Genomic DNA, 12,692 nt, shown 5'->3' with positions numbered 1-12,692 from the left:
AATGGCTATGTGGGGTGGGGGGTTGCAGTGCCTGAGCGCAGAGCCTGAGCTTGAGGCTGGCTTCCATGAGCTGGGACCATCTTTCTGGCCCACAGTCCGCTGCCACAGTGCTAGCCCTGGTCCTCAAGGGGCTGGCTCTCTGCAAACTTCCCACCCAAGGTTGTGTAAACCTTCAACTCCACTCGAACCCCGCTGATGTCAGATGGATGGCATCCTCCCTGCACGCAGGAACCTGTGCTTGTGAGTGAACATCTAGTTTGTCATTCTGTCACGTTCCTGTCTGCACATGATCTCTTGGTTGTGCTTCCCTCTGTTTCAAACCCTAGTGAACCCAGGTACAGTGGGGTTGTGAACATGAAGTCTTTATTCTGTTTGTCCTCAAAGTAGGGAAGAGCTGGTGCTGGGGGCAGGGCGCACATCCAGGAGGTGCTCCATGCCCCTGACTGAGGGCACAAGCACAGGCAGCGGTTGGAGAGTCCCAGAGAGTGCTCTAGCTCTGGGCTAGAGCTGAGGGCAGGACCGGCAGGGCAGCAGAGGGCCTCAGCGGGCCAGGGCAAAGCCAATGCGATTGTTACGCCGATCAAATTCCGTGTAGAACTTGCGGATGAAGCTGGCACCCAGGACCCAGACTGGCCCCGTGGGCGGTGGGACGTCCAGACCATGGAGGGCCAGTGTACACAGATCATCACTATTGTAGGGGTCCTGGCAGGAAACAAGAAGGTTTCCCCACTGCCCAGCTGATAACCACGTTGCCTGACTCCAGCAGCCATCCTCAGCAACGTGCCCCCACCAGTCCCCCATCCACACCGGGCCTCCATCACATCCTGGCCCTTTGAACCATCATGGATCGCACCCCTCCGAGACGCAGGCACTAAGCTGGATGCTGCTAACAATGCGTCAGGCACAGTGCTGCCTTCAGGAGCTTACAGTCTGGCAGAGCTTCTGGTCCTAGACGAGGTATTTAACACCTCTAAACCCACTGAATATAAAAAGCAGGTAAGAGTATAGGAGCATAACATTACTGGGGGCATTTGATGAGAATGGAGATCAGGAGATGAGCACAGTGATCCCCAAATTTGGCTGCAAGTTGGAATCCCCTGGGGAGTTTTGAAAACACTGATGCCCAGGTACCACCCCCAGAGGTATCAATAGGTATGGGATGTGGCTTATTACAGGGATTTTTAAAAGCTCCCAGGTGACCCTAATGTGCAGCCAAGTTTGAGAACAACTGGTCTAGCAGGTAATCTGTGCATAACGACTTGTCTCTTTTTGAGGGCCCCTGCCCACCTTTCCTCCCTGTTGCCGAGGGGCAGACTAGAGCCTCACCTGTAATACATAGTCCGCACTGGTGAGCGTGTAGGCTCTGCCTCCGAGGTGGAAGGAGATGTCAGGGAGTGTGGGCACTTGGTTACAGTTCACGACGTACTGGCGGCGGGGAGGGTCAAGGGATCCCCTTTGAGCGTGGGAGGTCCCCCAACAGACACAGCCTTGTGCTTGTGGCCTGGCCCTTCTCCTGGAGAGGGCTGGGCACAGTCCCCAAGTCCCCAGTCCCCTCTCCCAGGGACCAAGCCACATATGGGAAGAGTGTGAGAGGCAGGAGAGGAAGGCCTGAAATGGTCTCATTTGGGACCGAATGTTTCCTAGCATCATTTGGGGGCCTGGACCAGGTGATGCTCCCCCCACCCCTAGCGCCCTCCCTGCCAGCTCCTTACTTCATCTGTGCTCAGCTCCTTGGCCCCCAGGGTCTCCATGAGCAGCCTTAAGGAGCTGGTGGGACCCGAAATGTAAGATGCACCGGTATCCACCACTACCATGCAGCCCTCCTCACAGAGCAAAGTGGTCGACCTCACAGACACCCTGGGGGAGGCCACACAGTCAGACAGACAGATGGACAGCAGGCTGATGGGGCACCACCAGGCTGCATGTCTTTCCTGAGTGAGGGCAGATGATGGGAGGGAGTGCTGGTGGTCCTGTGATGCAGTGAAGGAGGGGTAATGCGTGAGCTGGAAGAAGAAAGGTGCTGCCTGTCCCTCAGCATGTGGCTTAGTGACCCTCCGCTTCCTCTCAGTAGGCCCCCTCCCCTCTGAACCATATATCTCAGTGTTCCCTATCCCTGGACGAAGCAGGCAGAGAGCAAATGTTGGCTGGACCTTAAGAAGCGGCTGCATTAGGAGAGAGGGCAGGGTGGTAACCCTGCCCCTTCTAGACCCCACCCACAGCAGCAGCAGCATTTTTAGAGAGTGAAGAGGGCTGAGGATTCCTGACCCTTTCATTCTGATCTGCCAGGAGCCAGTCTTGCTGACGCTCACGTAGTGGAAATTCTCTTGGTAATACTGCGGGTCGCTGCCTCCCAGCACGATCTCTCCCCCCAGCAAGTGGGAATTCCTAAAGGGAAGATCAGAGGCTCTTGGAGACCCACAACCTCGAGACTCAGTAACCCCAGGAACAAGGGAAGTTGGGCACAGGTGCAGGGTGGGGCAGAGGAAGGCGGGGCGGACGGCAAGGCTAGGGAGCTGCAGAACATGCCGCTTCTCCACCTTCCTTGCCCCTTCCCAAGCCCAGTCAGAGGTGGTTCCAGGATAGTCTGGCTGCGCCCAATAAAGCACCCCCAGAGAGGTCACAGAGAAGGAACAGGCACAAGGACAGTGAGTAGAGTGCAAACAAGACACAAATCAGCCCCACCCTCACTTGGGTTCGGGGAGCTGTGTGCTGCGCAGGGGCACGGGACACGGGATGGGCCTCTGGGAACTGTCGGGTGGGGGTGGGCAGGGACATGAGGAGAGCAGGAAGGAGGAGCAGAGGACTTGGGCATCCAGCGGAGCCTGGGCCTGCTGAGGTGAGTTTTGGGCAGGTGGCATGTGTGATTCTGGGCCAGGTGCTCTGGAGGGTCAGGGCCAAGTGGGGGGGTTTCCATCTCCTTACTTGGAATTTCTGCAGAGAAAGAGACACAGCAGAAAGGAAGACTTTGTTTCAGGTGAGCCCCACCAGCCTGTTGTTTGGCAGGGTGGGTATTACGCACTCTTTTTACCCTACAGACAATGAAGTCACCAGGAGGTGAAGTCACTTGCCTGAAGTCACTTGCCTGAGTGGGGGACTGGAGCCAGGGCTCCTGGTGCCCAATCCGAAGCTGATGCCCCTCGCTTTCCTCTCCTCCAGGTGGCATGATGCCTCCCAAAGCTCAGGGCCTACCTTAGGGCTGGTTTCCTCTATGTGTGTGTGTGTGAGAGAGAGAGACAGAGACAGAGACAGAGACAGAGAGACAAAGAGAGAGAGAGAGATGGGATTTTCCAGCATTCATAGTAGAAGGCAAGTGTGCATGCACATGGGTGCATAGCATGTAGGTTGCACGTTATTGGTGCAAGTGCAATTAATTGCATTTTTATAAATCCAGTACATATGCATATGTGCTAGCACAATTTCCCTCTGCCTCTCTCCCAACACTTCAAGATCTCTCTGGATGTTCCCTCCTTCTCATCCCAGTGTAAAGGAAGAGGCAGGCCCTCTCCTCAACAAGGCCTGCCTTCCTCCTGTTTGCTGGAATCCTACTCCCTTCCATGGCCTCCAGGCTCCTATACCCTCAGTTATCTCCTCTTTTTTTCCACATTTTCAACCTCTCACTTTCCACTGGCTTCTTCCTCCACCTGCAAGCATACTCAGGCATCCTCCAGCATTTAAAAACACCCACCCTTCTTTTCCCTGCTTCTCTGTGCAGCTCTGTCTGCACCCCACCTGGCATTCCCTCCCCTGACGAATTTCTCAGGGCAGCCTACATCTGCCTTTGCCTTCCTGACACACATCCACCTCTTCAATGCTTGCCATCTGCCCTTGCCTGGCCTCTAAAACACCTCTTCCCAAGACTGCCCCTGACAGCCAATTGGTGGCCTTTTCTCAATCCCTCCCTTTCTCTCACCAAACCAGACACTCCTTTTCATTTCATCTCTGTGATTTCTCTGGACACTGACCCTCCCCTCTGTCCTCACTGCTACTGGCCTCCTGTTCTCACCCTTCTGATCTCTTGTCTCCAGCTCATACCCAGCAGCTGAGAGCAGATCACATTTCTGCTCAACAGCTGATAGCAGCTTCTCCAAGATTGGCTGAACTGCACATAAGCTCAGCCTAGAGTTGAAAGCACGGGGTTTCAGCCTCATGGCCCCTGTTGTTGCCCATCACGTTGTAATGTTTCTTGTCTTCCCTGCCGGACTGTAAGCTCTGTGAGGGCAGGGACTCTGTTTTGTACACCGTGTTCATGGCTGTGCCCCCAGAGCCTCGCACAATGCTTGTCCTATCAGTGCCCAATATTTGTTGAATCAGTGAATGAGCAGATAAATGAAGGGATTAATGAATGAATGAAGTCAGCTGTCTATGTGAGAGGAGCCAGGGCCCTTACAGGGAGGTCCGCCAGTCACGGCAATGCCTTACTTCCCATCATCCCCACCCTGCATTCTCCTCTTGTTCTAGAGCAGTGCTGAACTGAACAGAAAGTAAAAGAACTTTCCACAAAGATGGAAATGTGCTGCACCTGTACTATCCAAAGTGGTAGCCACTAGTCACTGTGGCTGCTGAGTACTTGAAATATGTAGTGTGACTAAGGATTTGAATGCCTAATTTTAATTAATTTTAATTTAAGCATTGGCTTCCATATTGGATAGTGTAGCTCTAGATATGGATTGAATACCACCTGATCCTGAATACATCAAAATCCTGGCCCAGAACTCTCTTCCTACTCTCCCAGCTCTCCTGCCTCCTTCCCTCTCCCCGCCTCTGCCCCTGGAGTCCAGGCCTACCTGCTGTAGTAGACAGAGAAGACGTCCTCCTTCAGCACCCTTTGGGAGAGGATGTGGTCAAAGACAGGGGTGACCCCCTCAATGGCCTGTGCAGGGAAGCCCATGCCCAGAACACCATCAAACTTGGCCAGCATGAAAGGTATCAGGGGCAGCTCCGTGACCTCTCCAAACGTCTGTGTGACTGTGATTCCACCCACCTGTTGGAGGAAGGACCAGAGGAGACCAAGCCCACGGCCTGTACCCTGGCCAGGGTCTGGTCTAGGCTTCCACACTGGGGCCCCCGGGCACACACAGGCCCCAGGGTGTGACGATCTGGGGTAAGACCATTTCATCAACACTGCATGCATATCACCTCTCCTAATACACATGTAGGCGGTAGAGTCCAGAGGGACTGGAAGGGGCAGAGGCTGAGAAGGTGGTACTGCCAAGCAGTCGTAGAAGAGATGCCAAGAGCTCCCCAGTGGCCCAGCTTTCACATCGGTAGGGCTGGGCTTTGGTCCCCTACCCCCATGATGGGCCGAGGATTTCTCCAGCACAGCCAGGCCTGCCCTTCATGCTCCTTTTTCCCTAACTTCACGGACAAGGGGGAGTAAGGGCTCACACTGATTTCCTCTCAGTTCCATTAGCACCCTTCCCCTAACTCTGTCAGAGCAGTAGCTGGAGAAACCCAGAAATGGAGGAGGATCAGACACAGGCCAAGTGACAATGAAAACCAGGACTGACCTTAATCCCAAACTCTAAACTCAACTATGACCTTAAAACCTAAGCCTGACTCCAAAAGTGATGCTGACCATAAGGATGACAATACCCCTGACCCTGACTCTGACTCTGGATTTCAGTCTAGGGTCTAGTTAAGAGCCCAGTCAGAGCTGGGTGACCTCAGGCAGGTTACTTGACTGCAGGCTGTGGGGCTCAGGACAAACTCTATGAGTGCATTAGACGTAAAGGCCTCCACAGATCACCCAGGCTGAGCCAGGAGCTCAGGTCTGCTCTGCCCCAGTGCTTTGCAGCTCTGGAGAGAAGTAGCAGGGGAGGGTGCTCTTCAGCTCTCCGGGCTCCACGGTGGACTGGCCTGCACCTTCCCCAACCACAGGCCCTAGGGTGGCAGGAGACGTCTAGGGACACGAAGGGCAGGAGGTCAGGTGACCTGGGACAGCCTCACTTACAGTCACCAGGTCCTGGCTCAGGAAGCCTTTGACCTTCCCAGATCCATAGTGGATGGTGAATTCCGTCCCATTCTCCACATAGCTGGAGGATTCCGAGGAGTCGTAGAGGCTGTGAATCTCTGGCAGGGAGACATAGGCTCAGGGCCAAGGGAGGCCCAGGCAGGGGGCTCGGGGGCAGGCGCTGGGTACGGCCCATGTATTGAGGCCTGAGGTCAGAGACAGGGTGGCCCTGAGCTTGGAGGCTTGGAAAATGTGTTTCATCAATCAAGGACTGTGTACCTTGGGCCCCTGTAATGTGCTCATATCTCTGAGAATTTTGTCTCAAATGAAGTATTTTAAAGTAATTGCTAACACTAGGGTGGGGAGAAGATTCTGGTCACGGTAAGCATTCAGTAAGTTCACTGAGGGTAAGGACGGCAAAGCCCAGGAGCCTGGAATGGGTCTGAGAATTCAGTCCTCTCCCAATCTCAGGAGGAGTGAGAAATGGCTTTCTGGGTGGGCTGGGGGCTCCTGGAGCCTGCTTTTTTTTTTTACCTTGGTGGCCATATAAGAAAAATGGGGGACATTTTCTTCTTCTCTCTTCTCAGGGGCAGTGGGAGCAGAGGCGGGGAGGAAGCAGCTCAAGTGGTAGCAGGAGGGATTTAACTGGGTGTGAGGTGGGACTGCCCAAGCATGACAGGGCAGGGGCTTTGAGGAGGCACCCCAGGTCCCGGGTCTCACCACAGGCCGTGTAGAGAGGGCTGCACTTGGTGGAGGGCACCCAGAGGTTGGCTGAGCCCGTGTCAAAGATGACTTTGAAGGTCTGTGGTGGGGTGCCAATGCCGATCTCGCCATAGTACTGGGTCTGCAGGGATGAAACGAAAGAGGTGGCTTGAGGGGCTCAGGGAGCCTTGGGCCTTGGGGTCTTGCCTGATACCCCCTTTGGCACTTGGGGCCAGATGAGGCAGATCATGCAGCCTCTCTGGGCTTCCATTTTCCAGCAAGGATGGGGTGGGAGGCTTAGCACTGTCTTATGACTTCCCAGGAAGTGGGAGTCTCGGTGAGACAAGAGGGCAAAATAAAAGTACTGCAAATGAAGCAGGAAGGTGCCCCAAGCCTTAAGGAACCACTGATGCAGTAAGTAGTCAAGCTGCACTGAGCCTGGTCACAGAAACCTGCATCTGAGGTCATACACCCCTCCTGCCCACCCCTGACACCTGGGCTTGGGGCCCAGAGCCTGGATTCCTGAGTGCCAAACCTGACCCTGCCTCTGGGCTCCTTCCTGCCCTCTGTGCCTCAGGTTTTCCAGCTGTGAAATGGGAATTTTGTGAGGTGCTCAAAAAGGGCAAAGAAAGCCTTAGGCCCAAGAGAAAAAGGAGAGGGGAGGTGGTGGGGGCCAAGGGACCGAGCTGGGCACTCACATCCAGGTAGTTGGTGAGCACCACAGGGGAGGTGCGGTTGCCAAAGGAGAGTGTCTTGGTGAGCTGGCTCCACTCAGCACCCAGCCTGGCCACGTCCACGCCTCGCTCCTTCAGGCTTTCCCAGACGGAGGGCATTTTCTTGAGGAAGATCCTGGCCCATGACGGAGTAAGAAAAAGTAGAAGGGCTCTGTCCTGCCCCATAATAATGGTAGAGTTCCGGAAGCTTCTGATACAACTACCCCTAACCTTAGCCCAGGCACCTAAGAATCACTCTTGAGCCCTTAGGCCTCTAAAGGAGAATTTACAAACCTCCATGGTCACCTACGCTGGTATTAAATAACCCTCAACTAACTCCTCCTGTTGTCTAATTTTGATCCTTATCACTGCAAGGCCATTTGTTCATTCATTCATTCCATAATCACAGGTTGAACACCTACTCTGTGCCTGCACCGTGCTGGATACTAGAGATATAAAGATCATCACTGCCTTCAAGGAACTCCAGCAGGCCAGGAGACAGAGGAGGAAACAGCACTGACTTCCCCTCTAAGGAGGTGAAGGCTGGGAGTGCCCCTCTCAAGGCTGGGCAGGAGGGGGCAGTGCCACATGGGGCCTGCAGGTGGCAGCAGACACCCTCAGTGGCCTGTGGGGGCTGTGGGATGCTGCGGGCAGGCGCCCAGCCGGGACTGTGGGGTGCAGTGGACGGAATGAACTGGGTGCGGTGGGGAAGAGGTGGGCTTCTCCAGAGTGCCTGTGCAGCCTGTCCTTGGAAAGATGTGCCTTCTGGAGCCTCAGTGCCAGTCCCTCGGCCTCTTGTCCTGACACTTTCCTATCACCTTTGGGAGGCAGAATTAGACCTGGGAAACTCACAGCATACTGAGCTGCCACCACATGAGTGCCAAACACTGTGCACGCCACCCCGCCCACGTAACCCTCATGACAACTCTGCAAGCTGGCTGTCGTTATCCTCACTTTATGATAAGGAGTGAGGTGCCTCAGAAGCGATGGAGCAGACATTCAAAGCGGCGTGATCGGCCCCGTTTCCCATATAGGGTCCCCTGGACTCTGACATGAAGGCTGTGTGCCAGAGGCTGGAGGATGTCCTGAGCTGTTGGTGGGGGGTCCCAGGGTTGCAGCCCTCTTTCTTTTTCTGTACTTGCACTATCCTTTCCTTCTCACACCCCGTGTATTCTGTGTACCCCATTATGCCCACAAACATGAAGGCAACTTTCATGCCTGTCGGTATAATATTTTAACGGAAATGACTTGTCAAATTCATAACATAGTCTGCTCTTCAACAAAGTATTTTCACAATTATGATCTTCTTTGATTCTCAGCCATCTCATGAGCTGGGTAATTTTACAGATGGGAAAATGGAGGGGCAGAGAAGGCTTGACCCCAAGGAGGGCTCATTTTCCACCATTTACTATGAACAACCTCCTCTCTGGACCTTTACTTTTACCTTTCTCCTTTTAGAAAGTCCCTTCCTTCTCCCCTTCCCCTTCCCTCCCCACACCCCAGCACGGTCATCCTTCGAAGCCTAGCATGCACCCCCGTCCCCAGGAAGCTCGCCCCATGAACTCCCTCCACAGTGGCCTCACCTTTGCTTGGGCTCCTGCTCCGTTTTCGCCGGGTGCTCACAGCCAGCACTGCACAGCCTCATGCTGCCTGGTGCTGAGGGCATAGTGGTTGTGGGGACGTGCTTGAATCCCTTCCTACCAGCGCGATTCTGAGCAATTTACCTAACCTCTCTGGGCCTTTTCTGAGCCCCCATTAACTCCTCTATAACAATGGACTGAATGGTAGTACCTACCACGGAGAAGCACTTTGCAGATTAAGCAAGCTGCCCACTGCTCGGTAAGTAAAAGGCACTTGTGTACGTAAAGGCAATGACACACCTTGAGAATGGGGTCTGCTGTTTGGATCTCCCAAAGAGCCTTGCATCATGCCCTGCACATGGCAGGTAGCAAAATTCCTGTAAGTATGTTTTGAAAGCCTGACTCCCTCTTCACCTTGGCCCAATTCCATTCTTCTTCTCTTTCTGAAGAGAACAAGGGAGAATGTTTCTACCTTTCCCTGCCTTTATCCTGGGGGTGGGGCCGCGCTCAGGCACACGCTGCTGCTGGGAAGCCCCCCGCTCTCTCACACCATGCCCCCAACCCAGCAGCTACTCTCCATGAGCCTTGGAGCAGGGGAAACCAGCTTTGGAAACCAAAGGCCCAGTGTGTGTCCAGGCTCAGCCTCTTACTTGTGACCTCCGGGAGCCTCAGTGTCCCCAGCTGCAAAATGGGACTGCTGAGTTGTTTGGAGGATGATTTGAGATGAGATATGGGACACGATCCTGTGAATTCCTCAGCATTTTACAGACTTAGCAACTATTACTGTTATTAAAACCTGCCCTCTTACCTTCAGGTCTTCTGGTCCCATCTGCACTCCCCAACCTGAAACCCTTTCTCCACAGGCCCCCCACCCCCCTGCCTCTCCCCTTCTGCAGGCTTCAAGAATTGCTTGTTCCCACAGGGCCTGGAACCAAACATGGATGTTAGGTCTCTCTCCTCCCACCTTCGGGCTGCCTTAAGCCTTTCTTTTAACATTTGTGATAATTCACCCTGGAGTATGATAACAGCTGGGTTTTTACAGCATTCCTGTACCAGGCTGAGGGATTTACATGCAATATCTCATTCAGTCTTCAAAGCAGCTCTGTAAAATAGGTGTTTTAAAAATGGTAAACTGAGACCTGGAGAGGTTCAACGTCTTGCTCGTGGTTCCAGAGCTAGTTGGCTCTGCTAGTGGAGCAGAATTTAAACCAAGACTACCCAATCCTGGAAGCCTTGCATTTAACCACTATGTTGTGCTGCTTCCCTGGTAGACTTAACCGTACTGCGCCCTTCTTAGTAATTAGGCTGTGAGCTCCTGAGGGGCAGGGAGTATGTCTCAATCATCTCTGGGTGCCCCCACTGCCTAGCACGGTGATCTATGCAGGAAGTGAAAGCTCTGGTCAGGGATCAAAAGACACTGCTTCCAGGCTTGACTAGTGCCACTGCTGGCTGTGTGATATTGGGCGAGTCACCTGACTTCTCTGAATGGAACCATAAACTTTGCTGCCCTGCTGGTCGTGAGGACTGGGTGACATCACATATCTGAAAGCCTAGGTGTTAGGAAAATGAGGATCCCTTCTCCCCTGCCACCCTCTCTCCCAGTTACCGTCTGAAGGCGCCAGTGTCTGCGGGGAGACCGAAGGTGCAGGAGCCCCAGAGCACCAGCAGGAGTCCCCAGCGAGGCATTCTGCTCCACTGGTCCACGCTTCCCCTGGGTCCACGCTTTGCCTGTGTCCCAGCTCTCTCTGGGATCCACTGAAGAGCCCTTCTCCTTTTGTATGCTCCACACTTGGGATGGCTGCGATTCTGCTCTGCCCTAATTTATTACCGTGGGGCAGATGGCAGGGCAGCCAGTAATAAATCCCTCCGTGGGACTGAGCTAAGTGGGTGAAGGGTGATCAGGCTTCTGACGCGGAGCAGGGGAGCCAGAGGAAGGAAGGTTGTGGGAAAGCAAGGCTGTGCCCAGTGACGCCAGTAGCCCTGTCTCGGCCTGGCCCTGTGACCCCTCAGGGAAGACAGAGGCTGATGAGAAACAGCACTGCTAGGGGACAAGGTCAGGGCTGGGACAAGCATGGAACCCAGGTTTCCAGTCCCTCAGCCAGTCTCCCTCACCCCTTGCCTTTGTAGCTCTGTCTTCTGGGTTAACCTTGGCTGTGCCCCTGACTAGCTTCTCCTAGGCTGCATCTCAGTGTTCCCATCTGGAACATGGGTGACCCCTCCTGGCTTGTTTCCTGACAGAGCCAGACCCAGGGGCCTCGATGCTGCCTCCCTCCAAGCCTCTGTCGGCAGTGGCTGTTTATGGGAAAGTGCAGCACAGCCCTTCCTCTGGAAGTAGGGACCTGGGGGCAGGGGGCGTGTGTCCATCCTCAGTTGACCGAGTATTGGTGGAAGGGAAGGGCAGCCCTGGGGGTGTGGGGGGGCTGCTGCCAAAGAGCGAGGTGGGGCAGCTGGTCTTCCAACCCCTCCTCCTCCTTCTGCTTGGCCTTAACTCCTTTCTGGGCTCTGTCTCTGCCCCCTTCCCTTTTTCTTGTAGTTTACAAGCAGTCAGGGGCAGCTCACCACACACTCACCTGGCCCCTAAATCCCAGGATGGGTGCTATTTATTCAGCCTAGGATGTCCTCTCCTGGCTTCTCCCTGCTCGCTCTTAGGGCCCACTTCAAATATCACTATCTCCTCCGTGAAGCAGGCGCGGATTCAGCCTGGAATTGACTGTCTCTGCTGGGGTCTCCCACAGTGCGGACACGAGCCTTCTGTGAGAGCACAGACCTCAACTGTCCTGTCTCGGAATTATTTCTGTGTGTGTATATCTGCCTCTCGCCCAGAGTGGTGCTTAGTACTCATCAGATGAGTGCCCAGTGAACCGTGATAAGCAGTGCAAGGAGCCCTGGCATCGCTGTCAGGGACCTGGCTTCTAGTTCTGACTCTATCACCAACTTGCTGTGTGGCGTGGGAACCCCCTCCCCTCTCTGGGCTTCAGTTCTCCAATCTGGAAGATGAAGTAGATGCTGGGTGGCCCCAGGGCACCCTCCTGGGTAGACAGTCTGGTATCCAAGTCCTGTGTATTCAGGGCACTGCTCTCTGCACCGACTGTGGGCAGTAAGAACTTAACCAGAGGAGCTAATCTCTGTTACCAACGTGTTGTCTAATTAATGCATTTGGATCTCTGAAATTATAACACCCTTACCAAGTGATGGGAGAATTTGGTGTTTCTTGGTATAAACTCTCACTGGAGAATTTTCAGGCCCTGTGGTTGGCATTGGGGGAAGCATCTGAGGGCAGGGGAGAACTTTTAAGAACCCCTCAAAGTGGGAACATCTGTCTTGTCAGATTGAATAAATATTTATTAAGCATCCCTGTAGGTCTCGGTGCTCTTTCATTTATTAGCAAGTATCCACTGAGCATTTCTTATATATTAGACACTTTTCTAGATGCTGGAGTTACAAAGGTGACGGAAACGAACACCATTCCTTCTGCACAGCTCTGTGAAGTGGGGACCCTCGTCCCCACTGCTCAGACAGGAAGCTGAGGCTTCAGAGAACTTAGGGAAGGACAAGCTGAGCGCTTCGCCTTGTGACTCCGGGCCCCTCTCTGGGGCTGTGTGTGTCACAGATGACCGGCAGAGCCAATGGGATGTGAAGGAGAGGGGTGCTGGGCTGTGGCTGAGTCTGCCAAGCCCACAGAGCTTTCTGTGGGGGAGAGGGAGCTCTGTAAAGCCCCGGCCTCACTGCAGTTTAGATGCCCGGCAC

General features: G+C 54.1%; 1 protein-coding gene across 1 annotated transcript; it reads right to left on the bottom strand.

Moving 5' to 3' along the window:
- Nucleotides 1-346: 346 nt before the first annotated feature.
- Nucleotides 347-10,796, bottom strand: REN (renin). Its single transcript, XM_082432630.1, has 9 exons — nt 10,552-10,796; nt 7,351-7,501; nt 6,671-6,794; nt 5,951-6,069; nt 4,785-4,981; nt 2,266-2,385; nt 1,713-1,857; nt 1,327-1,425; nt 347-702 (listed from the first exon to the last, which is right to left on the bottom strand). Exons 1-9 carry the CDS (start codon nt 10,629-10,631, stop codon nt 541-543), a joined length of 1,197 nt encoding a protein of 398 aa, XP_082288756.1. The 5' UTR covers nt 10,632-10,796; the 3' UTR covers nt 347-540.
- Between the last annotated feature and the right edge of the window lie 1,896 nt (nt 10,797-12,692).

This window comes from Balaenoptera physalus (genome assembly GCF_965194825.1).
Source record: "Balaenoptera physalus genome assembly, chromosome: 1".
Classification (NCBI taxonomy): domain Eukaryota; kingdom Metazoa; phylum Chordata; class Mammalia; order Artiodactyla; family Balaenopteridae; genus Balaenoptera; species Balaenoptera physalus.
Note: the sequence above shows the minus strand (reverse complement) of the source record. Positions and strands in the feature narration are given on the sequence as shown.